This window comes from Pteronotus mesoamericanus, unplaced genomic scaffold (genome assembly GCF_021234165.1).
Source record: "Pteronotus mesoamericanus isolate MK-2021 breed Mesoamerican mustached bat unplaced genomic scaffold, CSHL_Meso_final contig_50, whole genome shotgun sequence".
Taxonomy (NCBI): Eukaryota; Metazoa; Chordata; class Mammalia; order Chiroptera; family Mormoopidae; genus Pteronotus; species Pteronotus mesoamericanus.
The window spans coordinates 4,930,368-4,942,575 of NW_026555186.1; the positions used below are offsets into that span (position 1 = coordinate 4,930,368).

General features: G+C 44.1%; 1 protein-coding gene across 1 annotated transcript in view; it reads left to right on the top strand.

Annotated features, from left to right (window-relative positions):
- Positions 1 to 12,208, top strand: part of MYO10 (myosin X) — a 191,586-nt gene that overhangs the window by 81,098 nt on the left and 98,280 nt on the right. Inside the window, exon 3 of the mRNA XM_054578310.1 lies at positions 2,383 to 2,541. Within this exon, the coding sequence (XP_054434285.1) occupies positions 2,383 to 2,541 (159 nt within the window). The remainder of the gene's footprint in view (positions 1 to 2,382; positions 2,542 to 12,208) is intronic.

Here is a 12,208-nt window from a genome sequence, read left to right on the forward strand (position 1 = left end):
TATAATTATTTCCAAAAAGCAGAATCAACATAAATGCAGACAGTTTTAATATTCTAAATTATTTCTGTTCTCAAATTCTGGAATTCTCCATCTACTCAAGACAGTTAGTGGAAAAAGTTGTTTGTTTTCATGTTGGGGAGGACTTGGGGATGGCAAGTTTGTAGGGGGGTGAGCACAAGATAGTTGTGCTGGCTTTGGTGTTATGTCTTTGTTTCTACAAGAAAAACTTCCTGGGGCACATGGGTAACCTGTCTGTCAGTTGTGCTGGCAGGAGATTTGAGAGAGGAGAGACCTTCCCGGGAGGGCTGGCTGCTGAAAGGTGATGCACGGCGCTTCTGTGCACTCCTCAGCTGGGCAGACGGTCCCGGGCTCTGCTTCTGCGTCCACCCTTGCGGTCACTCTGATGGAAGACCAAGTAACCTGCCCGGTTGTGATGTTTCTAGAAATCCTGCCTGGACTGACATCGTAGGCATGTAGAAAGCTGGGGAAGGCAGAGAGTTCCAGCTGTCTGCTTCTGGGATTTTCTAGGTTGCCCTAAAATTACTCGTACTCTTAGCCGAAATCTCTGTTTAACTTTCTTCCATGGTGTTTATGAGTTAAAATGCAAGCTTGGGTGTCTTAAGTGTCCCTACACTTCTGAATGTTCCTGTGACTTTTTCTCTAATACCTTGTTAGCCTGGCTGTGATACAGTCTGCCCTGCCCTCCCTCCGAGGGCCCCTGGCCCGCCCAGCCTGCGGCTGCCGCTCCGTGGCAGGGCTGGCCCTCTCGCCCTGAGGTGGGGCCTCTGGGGCTGGCCTGTCTCCTGGTGGAGGTCTGAGCACAGGAAGCAGCTGGGAGAGTGGCTGGTGCTCAGAAAACCTGCTTGGGTGTCTGGGCTGCCTTGAGCAGTTTCTCAGAACCAGTTTTGAACAACCCTTGTGGTTCACGTGGCAGAAATGCCACTGCTGAAGTTTTAATTTTTCTCTAGAAGAATAAAACATGCCATTTTCCGTGGCTTATGAAAACCATTGAATTGGTACTTTAGCTTTTTTTTAGTGTGTCATTCTCTTCTGCAATAACATACCATTTGTTGCCATGTAGGCAACTGGCCAATATTTAAAAAAAAAAAAAAAAAAGACTCCCCAATCACACAGTTCTGCAAGTATTCCAGAAGTTGTTTTTTTTGTATGTATATACACACGTGTGCACACATATGAAGACTACGTATTATTCATGTTTTTTAGGTTCTTGTTTTTTACAATGCATCTTGGTGTTTTTGTTTTGTGGATGAATATAGTAAAAGGGTAAAGTGCGTAAGTATGGAGTAGATTCCATCATGAAATGACGTTACCACAGGAGTGTGTTTGCAAAGCTGGTCAAACTTTGGGTAACAGATGGAGCTGACTTGAAACGGTTAATCCTAAACCAGATCAGGTGCGAGAAAGGAATACTGAGTAGATTTGAGAAATGCATGCAAATTCAGTATCAGTCTCACAGTATCAGAGTTGCCTCATGTGCGTGCTGCAGCATGTATCCAGCGCTCACCGCGGGAGTTTGGAATTTTCAGGAAGACAGGCTGTCAAGCCACAAACCGATTTTATTGTAAATCTGAGAGGGGATTTGTTTTGCTTAAAAATCACATGAATGCTATATATCCTGATAGTGAGGGGATAGTGTCCAAGGACATTTTTCAAGCATTCCTGTGCAGATATGTTCCAATTTTTGAACAAATCTGTAGACGTCCAGTGGATTTATGTGACACTTAACCAGGGGTATACAACCTTTTGGTGTCTCTGGGCTTCACTGGAAGCAGAGTTTTCTTGGGCCACACATTAAATATGTTGCGACACGTAATCACAGAAAAAATTTCATGATGATTTAAGTAAATTTATAGTTTAGTATTGGGCTGCATTCATAGCCATCCTGGGCTGCATGTGGCCCACGGGCCGCAGGTTGGACGCCACTGAAACAGAAGAACATTATTATGAAGCTTTGAAATATATGATCCTGTGTGAAACATTATGTAGTGAAGCCAAATATCTTTCTGAAAGCTTGGTCAGCCAGTTTTTTAACTGATTTATATCAGTTGGAGAACTATGCAGAGAAGTGAACTGTAAATTTATAATTTCTGTGGTTCCCAAAGGATGGTTAGCACTTGATAATGCCTTTTAAGAACGCCTAGCAGCAATTGTTGAAATAGTTGCTTCCTTTAAAAAGAGATGGGTGGCAAAAAGAACGTGAAAATGTTCCCTGCAGTTTATTTTTTTTCTTGGCCAATTCAGGATCTTGTTGCTGACATGGTAGTGAGTTAGTATTGTTTGTATTGTATGCTCAAGAAACTTCTAGAAACTCTTTGTTGCTGATAACTAAACAGTTTAATGTATTGCCCCCCCCCCAATCAGGTATTCACATACAAGCAGAGCACAATTACACACCAGAAGGTGACCGCCATGCAGCCTGTGAACGACGAAGGCGTGGACGACATGGCCGCCTTAACGGAGCTCCACAGCGGCTCCATCATGCACAACTTACACCAGCGGTATAAGAGAGACCAGATTTACGTGAGTGCCCCTTTAGGCCTTTTAAAAATCCCTCAAGTTTGACTGAATGTTTTGGGTTTCTTTGTTTTTCTCTTCCTTTTTCTTTTTTTTTAATTTTCAATTACAGTTGACATCAGTTGACATTCAATATTGTATTCGTTTCATGTATACAGCATAGTGGTTAGGCATATGTATAACTTAGGAAGTGATCCCACTAAATAAATCTAGTACTATTTTTCAAATTACTGTTTCAAAGAGTATTTCCTGCCTTTTGAGACTCTCTAGTTAACATAGTAAAACTATGTTGTTCAGGTGTTTTGCCAAATTAGAAACGTGGCTCAATAAATCATGTTCTCTGTGTTTATTGCCTTGATTTTATTAGAGGAATTACTTAAATTGAAGGGTAATTTGACCTTTTCTTGTGAATGCGTTCTGTTTGTGAGTGTTCTGTCATGCAGAGAAGTGAGAGCAGAGGTTTGACCTCCTCCATGAAGGGCTGGGGGAAAATGTGGATTTGCAAACCAGTACACCTGAGCTTAAGCTTTTTTCTCATTTTCTTGGGTTTTTGGGGTGGGTTTTTTTTTTTTTTTTGTTGTTCTTTTATGGATTTCCTTTTCTTTCCAGCTTTGGATCCCACCCAGGGAGATATGTGGATTCACGGGGGCCCCCATCTTCCTTATTCATGGGGTCTGTTTTGAATGGAGACTTGTCCATAAAAAGGAGACACGCACGTTTCAACTTTTATGAAATGTGACTATTTCTATATTATAAAGGAATTAAAACTCCTATAATAACCACTTTTTACATTACAGTACACATATATTACATTATCTACCAAGACTCGCCTGCAGATTTTATCCATTTTTCATCTATCTGCCTGTTTGCAGGTCTTTACAGTAAGTGGGGCGACTGCTTAAAAAGTGTTTATTTTTCTTGTCAAGTTCAAATTCATAGTTTTTATTACCTTAATATTGTAAAAATCCTTCATCTTTGAATAATTTTTGTTCTTTCAGAGTTACCCTATTATCTTTGTGATTATGATGAAGAGTAATATCAGCTCTTACAAAGCCAGTAGGCGTGAACCGATCCTCAAGGCACATTTCGGAGGCAGGGGCCTCCGATTTATCTGTTGCACCTTAGACCAGGAGAGAAGAGTTGGGAAGAGGAGAAATGAGAGAGTTGGGGGTTTTAGGCTTAATTTTATTCATCTTTTTTTAAAAACAATGTTTATTTGCCTTCTCTTTCCATTGTGAACGTGTCATTTTTGCCAGATTGACCTAATGTTTGCCAAATGTTTTCAAACAGCCCTGTCTAGAGAAATTTCATCGTGTTGTAGTCCTCTGACTCGCTGAGTTTGCTTACACTAAGTCTTCAGATTTAAAATGTTTTCCATATGTTCTTCAAAAAAGGTAATGTTCATACATGTTTGTGAAGAGTGGCTATGTAGTCTGTGTCTTGCATGTGCTGGCGGAACATGCATTTCTCCCTCTGCTCCCATCTCAGAAATCCCGTGGGTAACAGTGAACTCCCTCTTCCCACCAGCGCTCACTGCACAGGCGTCTGGTTGCATGCACTGTGCCTGTATTTTTAGTATTCAGTATTCGACAATTCCACGTAGCTGTTTGTTTACATAACCCTTGCCATCCTCGGTTTGTCAAGGAGTTACTTATTTTGTCTTTCTGGAGCCAAGAACATTGCCAGGCACCCGGCAGTTGTGCACTAAATGTATGTAAAATAAATGCCATACATATTAGAAATAACTGATTCTAGTTGATAATGAAATGTGAAGCTGGATTGAAAGATTTTTTGTTTCTTGTAGGTATTTCCAAACTCCTATGTCTTTACATACAAGTTCTTGCTGGAAATTTAATAGTCAAGAAAAAGACAGTCAATTAGGAGAGAAAACAACTGCCCAGTGGATTTAAAAGGCAGCGCCTTTTAACCATTCCTTTCCTCCTCCGTGATGATGATGTTAAACCCAAGAGCTAAACTGTCCAGTAAACCGTGGAACTAGGATCTTGTTCTTTTTTTCCCTGAAATGAAGATCTTTTTCTTTTCCTTTGAGGGAAAAACGTGGGATTTTTGTACATGCAATTTGCAGTTCAATTCAATTAGTTTTGCCCTTATATGCCTTTCTTTTGAGACTTGAATAATTGCATTATTATCCATAAAGCAGCCACCATGATTTTCTTATCATTGCTGAAGCTGTTGGCCATGGGTACCTGTCCCGGTCAGACTGCTCCATCAAGACAAAACCACCATCTGTTGGCAAAACACAGGTTTTCTTCCTTTTACCCCAGCTCTAAGTGATGCCTGTCTATATGTTTAAAGAGGGGAAGAAATGACTTATAACATAGGTGCTATACTTACTTTAGCCTTTCTGGAGGCTCTAGGGGAGGATCTATTTCCCGCTTATTCCTGGTGCAGGCAGAGTTCAGTTGTTTGCAGACTGGGACTGAGGTCCTTGTTTTCTCGCTGGCTATCAGTGGAGGGCTGTGCTGGCTTCTAGAGGCCCCTTCCTTCACCTTCAAAGCCAGCAGTGGTGGATCGAGACTGATTCAGGTTTCAGATCTCTCCTCTTTCCTTCTCATCTCTGTCTCTGGCTGCTGCCAAGAAAGGATCTCAGCTTTTAAGGATTCCTGTGATTAGATTGGGTCCACTATCTCAGCATTTAGCACTCTAGTCACATCTTCAAAGTCCTTTCGCTGTGCAATAGCACACAGTCACAGGTTCTGGAAATTTGGTGTGGACATCTGGGGGTGGGGATATTTTTCTGTCTCCATAGGTGCCCTCCTTTGAGTAATGTCATTTAGAAGAACTCCTGTGGGTCTGTCCCACTCTGGCTCTTATTTGTTGGCTTCCTGGTTTGAATTTGCAGGTTATTGGTGAGGGGACCCATCTCCAGGTAGAGAAGTCAGTTGTTTTGTGCTATGAAGGGACCGTCAGCTTTGTTCTGACGGAGAGGACTTTACCAGACTCCAGCAGAATCTTTTTCCCAGCCCCGGGCATCTTCTATGAAAACTGTGGTAGAGAGTGGTGGAGGGATAAAGCGTTCAACACATGAGTCAGGGCCCCCTTTTCTCCACTCTCCTTCTCTTGGGCTCTGTGTTAATTACTTAATCTTTTTGGGTATTAGTTTTTTTAGCTTATGTTTTTTAAAAGGTCAGTTGTCATAACCCCCATAGCTGACAGGACTCTTTTTACAATGAAATACAAGAGAAAGCTTTAGAAACTTTGTTACCCTTTGCACCTTTCTCCCCATCTTATCTGATATCACCAAGTCCTTATTTACAAAGCTCCCACCCAGCACTTTGGCACCCTGTCCTCAGGCAAGAAGGCTATGTACACTCTTACGTCAGTGTCTGTGGGTCTGCCGACTCACCTGTTGCTGGCCCTGTTCGGCCCTGACCCTTTGATGAGAGCAGATGCCTTAATGCTTGATTCCCTTACCGGAAGTCCAGGTTTCTCGTGCTTCAGGCTCCGCCTCGTCAGCCTTTCCCATTCTCTAGCGACTTCCCAGATGGAAGCCCAGCTCCGCATTTCAGCCGCTCACCTGGGGGCTCATCCCATACCTCCACCTTGAACTTCTCGTCCCTGGGCTTACTGCCGTGGAGGCTTGCCGCTGATGCTCTTACCCTTTGGAGACGATCTGATGAGGGCCCCACCCTCCCCTGTCTCTTCCTACTGCTTATGAGACCTGGTGAAGACAAGTAGTCCCATCTGTAAGTTCCTTGAGACTCAGGGTGAGGAGGGGCAGGGTATGAAGAGCCTGAGTTGGCCATGAAAAGCCCTATGGGGCAGGGGACAGGAATGACACTACAAAGAGTTGGTTAGACGGCAAGGCTAGTGAGGCACCACGCATGAACATGGGGAGAGGAGAGTGAATTTGGTGAGAAGATTTGAGAACCTTCTCGCTAAATCAGGAGAGAAGGTCCTTTGCTTAGCAAGTCTGGTGTGTGTTGGGGAACTCTGAGCAATGTGATGTATTGAGGCAGGCTGGGGTCAGGACACCCGGAAGCAGTGGTTCCTATGCAGGTGATGCTGCTCCCAGGGCACATTCAGCGCACTCTGGAAGCATACTGTGTTGTCGTAGCTAGGAAAGAGAATGCTGATGGTGTCTGGCAGATGGAGGCCAGGGATACTGCTAAACTGCCCCCCGCCCCGTGCACAGGACAGCCCCGCTCCCAAGACTCCCCTGGTCAAAGGTGTCAGAAGAACCGAGGCTGAGAAACCTCGCCTCCCTTAAAACTCATCCTCAAAGTTTGGGCTCGGCGGTATACTGACTATGCTGTCTTTGCTAAAGCTTTTGAAGAGAAAATTTCCCTGAGAAAGATTTTAGAAGAGTTGATAGGGAAGTGGCATGAGACAAGACTAGAGAGTCCATTGGTTTAGTGAGTGTTGCAGTAATTCAAAGGTGAGGAGCTGATGGTTTTAGAACAGAGTACACATAGTCGAGAGCAAGACAAGAACAGATATGAGGAGTGTAGGGGAGGAAGCGAAGGGGAAAGGATTAGCTTTAATGACTCCCAGCCTTGTCAGGCCCAAAAGGGCCAGAGAGCGTGGCGCCAACCGTCCTGGCGGCTCCTCGGGGAGGGAGAGTGGGAAAGACGAGTTGGGTTTTGGATGCCTGGCATTCTGTGTTCTCTGGAGCCTGGATCATTTCAAATTGTTATGTACCCAGGATCTAAACACAGTGGCCACGAGAGCAGATGAGGTTCTTGTTGTATGGAAGGTAAGCTCCTGTCCAGAAGGGAGAAGCTGCCAAAGAAGGCTGGTGGTGCGGCTGGTTTTCTACCAAATGGAAGAGAAGCCCGTTCTCTGCATTATAGGGTTTGTGACTCTCTGGGTCAATTGCATGGAGAAGACTCCTGCCCTGCCTTGGAGGAATGACTCCAAACCACACCAGGGAGGGAGCCGCAGGGACCTTAGAGCGCGCCTGCAATTATGGGGCTGGAGGTGGCCCCAGAGGAAGCCTGCTCTGTTCCACCCAGCCCTTCGGTTAGTTTGTTGGTCTTGTTGAACAAACAGTGCAGAGATCAGAATCAAACAAGCCCATTTTAAGACATGGGGGCTGCATCTAAAGATAAATGCTCATGTCAGCACAAAAAATTCTTCACAGCTAATGTATTTTTAGGTGTTTCAAAAATACTCTCCTTTGGTTAGGTGGTGTTCCGGACTGAATCTGTAAATGTGTTTGATGTTGTTCCTGAATTAACTTTGAAGCCTGCTTCTGTCAAGCCAAATGTGTTAGCATTTTAAAAATGCAACAGCCAGTTAAAGACTTATTGATGGCAGGAGGCAGGTGAACTGAGTTCTGTGGGGCATCGCGGGAGCCCGCTCTGTTAGGACTGGACATACCACGCCATGGAGTTTACCGTTTTGGACGTGCAAACCTAAATCTGCATTTCATTTTCTTGAGTTGAATTTTCCCAAAGTAGACTTTTTTTTTTAAGTGTGTTTCTGTTCTTTTCCAAAGCCAGTGTCAAGTAACAGTGTGCCTCTCACGGATTCAGGGATGGCCTGATGTCCGGATGATTAGCAGTCTTGGCATGTGTCTCATACCGGGAACAGCTGAATTCAGTGTGGTTTGTCAGGGGTTTTTTTCCATATGAAATCAAGAACTGGTGTTGCCAAAAGATGATTGTAACCATCTGCCTGACTATATATGTATTTTTAAACTTTGCCAACCATTTATGCTCTTGAGTGGCCACTTCCACATCAGCACATGATGGTGGCAATTACGAACTTTGCTTTTGTGATTCTTTTTTTTTCTCCCCTGCCTCTCTTTGGGGTCATATTTCTTTCAGCAAGGAGGGAATTTTAGTCTGAAAACCACTCAAATTAAATAGAAATGTCACCTCCTAATTTAAGAACTTGACTTCAGTAACAACTTGGGTTATCTGTTGTGATCTGGTTTTCTTTTCGGCAACCTTAAATGCCTAATGGGTTTTTAAAAATTATTTTTAAATGTTTTATTTGTTCCGTTGGACACTGATGGCAGACAGTTGTGTTATGTAGAGGAGAGCCCACTAGAACACAGTTAAAATGGGAGCTTATTTGGTGGGTTGGTGGTCAGATCATGGGCTGCCAGTATATCTGTATCAGTTCAGCCTGCCTCTGTGTCAAGATGAATGTTAGGGCCCAAGGATGCAAAATTACTCTTGTTCAAGGTAACTGTTTCTTGAAAATTGGATAAATGAAGACACCGCCCCTCTATCACCTCCCAGTTTATTGGTGAAGACAGATACAACACACCACTGGCCGATAGCTCAGGGTGGCGAGGAACGTGATAAAACTACTTACTGGGAACACAGAATGGGCCTTGGAAGGAGGACATGAGGGGAGGCTGGGAAAGTGATTCGCAGCCAAGGCAGACTAGTTGTGCTGAGTTTTGAAGCATTAATAGGAGAATTTGGACAAGGGGAGGGTGCTCGTTCCTGGCAAAAGGTCGGCATGTGCAAAGACATAAAATCATGCAATGTGATGCATTTGTCCAACTGCAGGACATTGAAGACACGGCAGTGGAGGTTGCATGCAGCTGGCCAGCAAGGTGGTCAGGAGCAGGTGAGGAAGGGCTCTTTGTGTGCAAGTCAGTGACCTTGAATTTACTTGTGAAGAGTCTCGGGGACAACTTTAAATGGGAGTTCTTGGAAAACTCACTCAGGATGATGAATGAGTGGAGGAGGAATCCGGTCTAAGAGGACAGGGGGCCAGCAAACCAGATGGGAAACAATGTAGTTTGGTTGGAACCAGTCCTGGGAAAGTTTTGAATTCAGAAGATACTGAGAGGTAAATCTTAAGTTTGATTGAGTTTGGGGGGCAGGTAGACTGAATTCCTACAGGATGCGTCCTAGATCTCTGGATTAATCATTTGGGTAGACCATGGTGCCATTTGTCATGATGTGACTATGAGAAGAAACAGAAACAGGTGTTTGGGAAAATGAGCCTTGTCCATGTTGAGGTTGAGCCGAAGGGCAGTCAAGTGAAGATGTCCAGTGGGCCACTGAGTATACCGGTCTGTAATTTAAAACTGAAGCTGCATTCGAGATAAAGATTCTGGAGGTAATTCATTGCTTTAGCTGAGGTGATGGAGAAAGAAGGCAAGAGGAGAATGGTGGGTGGCTCACAACTCCACTTCTTAACTGATTCTTCCCTTTGGGAGAGTCTGCCATGCACTGACTCGAAGCAGTTTCCCTAGTGCATTTCACATGACTTGGTCTGCATCCAGCTTTTCAGGACCACGTGATGAAAAGCAGTTGCAGTTTTATTTTCATTAACAAAAACAATCATAAATACCTCCGATTTATGCAGTAGTTTCACATTGCAGTCATGTGGGATAACAGAGGATGTGTTGTTTTTCCTGAACAGAATTTAGGCCCAGAGGGGTTAAGCGGAGTCCCAGGGACCAGAGCTCCTGGCGGAGGACCTCCAGTCTTCTGCCTTGGCCAAGCCTTCCCGTCCAGATGATTTGTTCCTGTTTTGGAATAGCCACTTCCCAACAGTAGCTCGGACTCCTGCACATCTATAAGCAGCTCTGCGTCTGAGGCCACTGGTCACTTTCTCTTAGATGTAGATGATTTTTCCCTTTGGTGGAGGGTTAGAGACTAGGTATTGTACCCTTGTGCCTTTTGAAAACCTTGAATTGGTAGATTTTGGATTGAAGAAATAGTGAGTTCCTCCCAACATTTTTAAGCAATATGTGCCCCAGCTGTTCCAGATTATTAAAATGGGCAAGGAAATGTATTTTTTGGTGAGTTATGTGGAACTTTTCTGACTAGAAAAAAAGTTTTATGTGCTTCAAAATAGAGTGTACTTTCTATTTCAGAAAAGCCATTAAAATGATCAGGCTATTTATTCTTGCGGGCTTTGGAACGCAGTCTGAGGAAACCAGTACCTGGTCCCACCTTGTATTGGAGAGCCGCACGTGTCCAGGGCTTAACAGGGGGGCGTGATCAGGGCTGTTTTTAGAGCAGTTAAAAATACCTTTTTATAGAGTGATAAGTGGTACAAGCATGCAACAAATGTTGTCTCGTAGCTCTTAGGGTTTCTTAATACGCTTTCTCTTCGCTTCACCTGGTACTTAATTTTCAGTTGGGCCCTTCTCCCGCCCCGCCCCCCCCCATCACCATTTCTTCTTTTTATTACCTGTGGAATTTTCCTTATTATTCAACAAATCTGTATTTATTTAGTGACAAAAATCACTCATGCAAAGTGGTATATTTCAGGTATTGGGGAAAAATAAGATGTCTTGGGCAGTTTTTATTTTTGCTGAGGGACCAATCTCTTAAGATTGTGCACAATGTCCTTCTTTGAATAAAGCAGTAGGAGCTATTGCTGTTGTTGCCATGTTATTTTACACCCGTTTTTAGGGAGGTGCCGTTTGGTGTGTACATGAGCACAAGCAATAAAAACTCAATGAGTATGTAAAGGCCCTTCAGGGTACTGACGCCCCCCTCTGCCCCCCGCCCCCCGTAACTGTAATGAGAATAATGGATTAGGGCGGAGAGTGTCCTATCACCCTCTTGGGGCCACTCACACTGCCTCCTTGAATATTCCTGTGGTTGACTCTGAAGTTCATAGGCTCTGTTGAAGAGTTTTAAGCAGAGGAGTTTCATCTTCAGAAGTTCATTTGTTACCTGCGGACCTTGGATGGAGCACACAGGATCGCGCAGGAGATCAGCGAGGAAGGAGGCTTCTATGGATATCCGGGCAAGCGAGGTCAGGGCGGGGGAGAAGGAGGGGAAGGGGAGTGATTCTGGAGTTTATTGGAAGCAGAGCTTACAGGTCATGGAGACGGCGGCCACTGACGATGCGGCTGGACAGTCTGGGATGATTCCCGTTCTGTACGTGGGTGGGTGGTGAAGGGGTCACGCAGACCCGCAGTGGGACACACCAGGAGCCCCAGATTCCATCCCCATTCTCAGTCACTGGCTCCGTGCCTGTCGGGCAGTGGTTAGCATCCTTCACCCATCTCTTCACCTGCCGAAGGAGTCAGAACAGCGGCTCTGCCTTGCCCAACATCTCAAAGTCATAGTGGAGCAAATGAGGGCAGGGGACGATCTTATTACATAGGTAGTGTTGTCCGCTGTTCCCCACAATTATGACATGTCGGGTGAAGTTGTTTTGGAAACATGTAGGATTACTTGTCATTTGAAATCCATGATAAGCCTTTTAAGAAATGACTTCTCAGGCCATTAGTGAGAAGGTGAAATTGTAAAACATGAGCCTTTCTTTTTTAAGAGCCTGTTTTACCCCATAACTAAATGGAGTTTCTTACAGTAGAGGGGCATTTTCAACTCTAAATGAGGCAAGGTTTCTTGTAATCTGAAAAAATAAAAAATCGGGTTCTCCCTGCATACTAGCCAGACACATTTACACATTCTTTAATTTTTTTTTTTAACAAGGGATTTCAGATTATTGCATTTGGCAAGTAGTCTGCTTGTTTGCTGCCCCTGTTGATACATGGGAATCCATTTGTTGCATTTACTGTCAACCACAACATACGTATTTATTATTTGCACTCTGATGAGATGATTTTGTTCCCGAAATCTAAATACCTTCTGTTCTCTCCCTTACTAAGAGGTCTGTAATTTGCTGCCAGAGCATTTATCTTTCTCAGTTTGGGTTGAAATCTGAAGGTGTACGTTCTAAAACTTTTTAGTAAGGTTAAGGAACATGATGTGTCTTG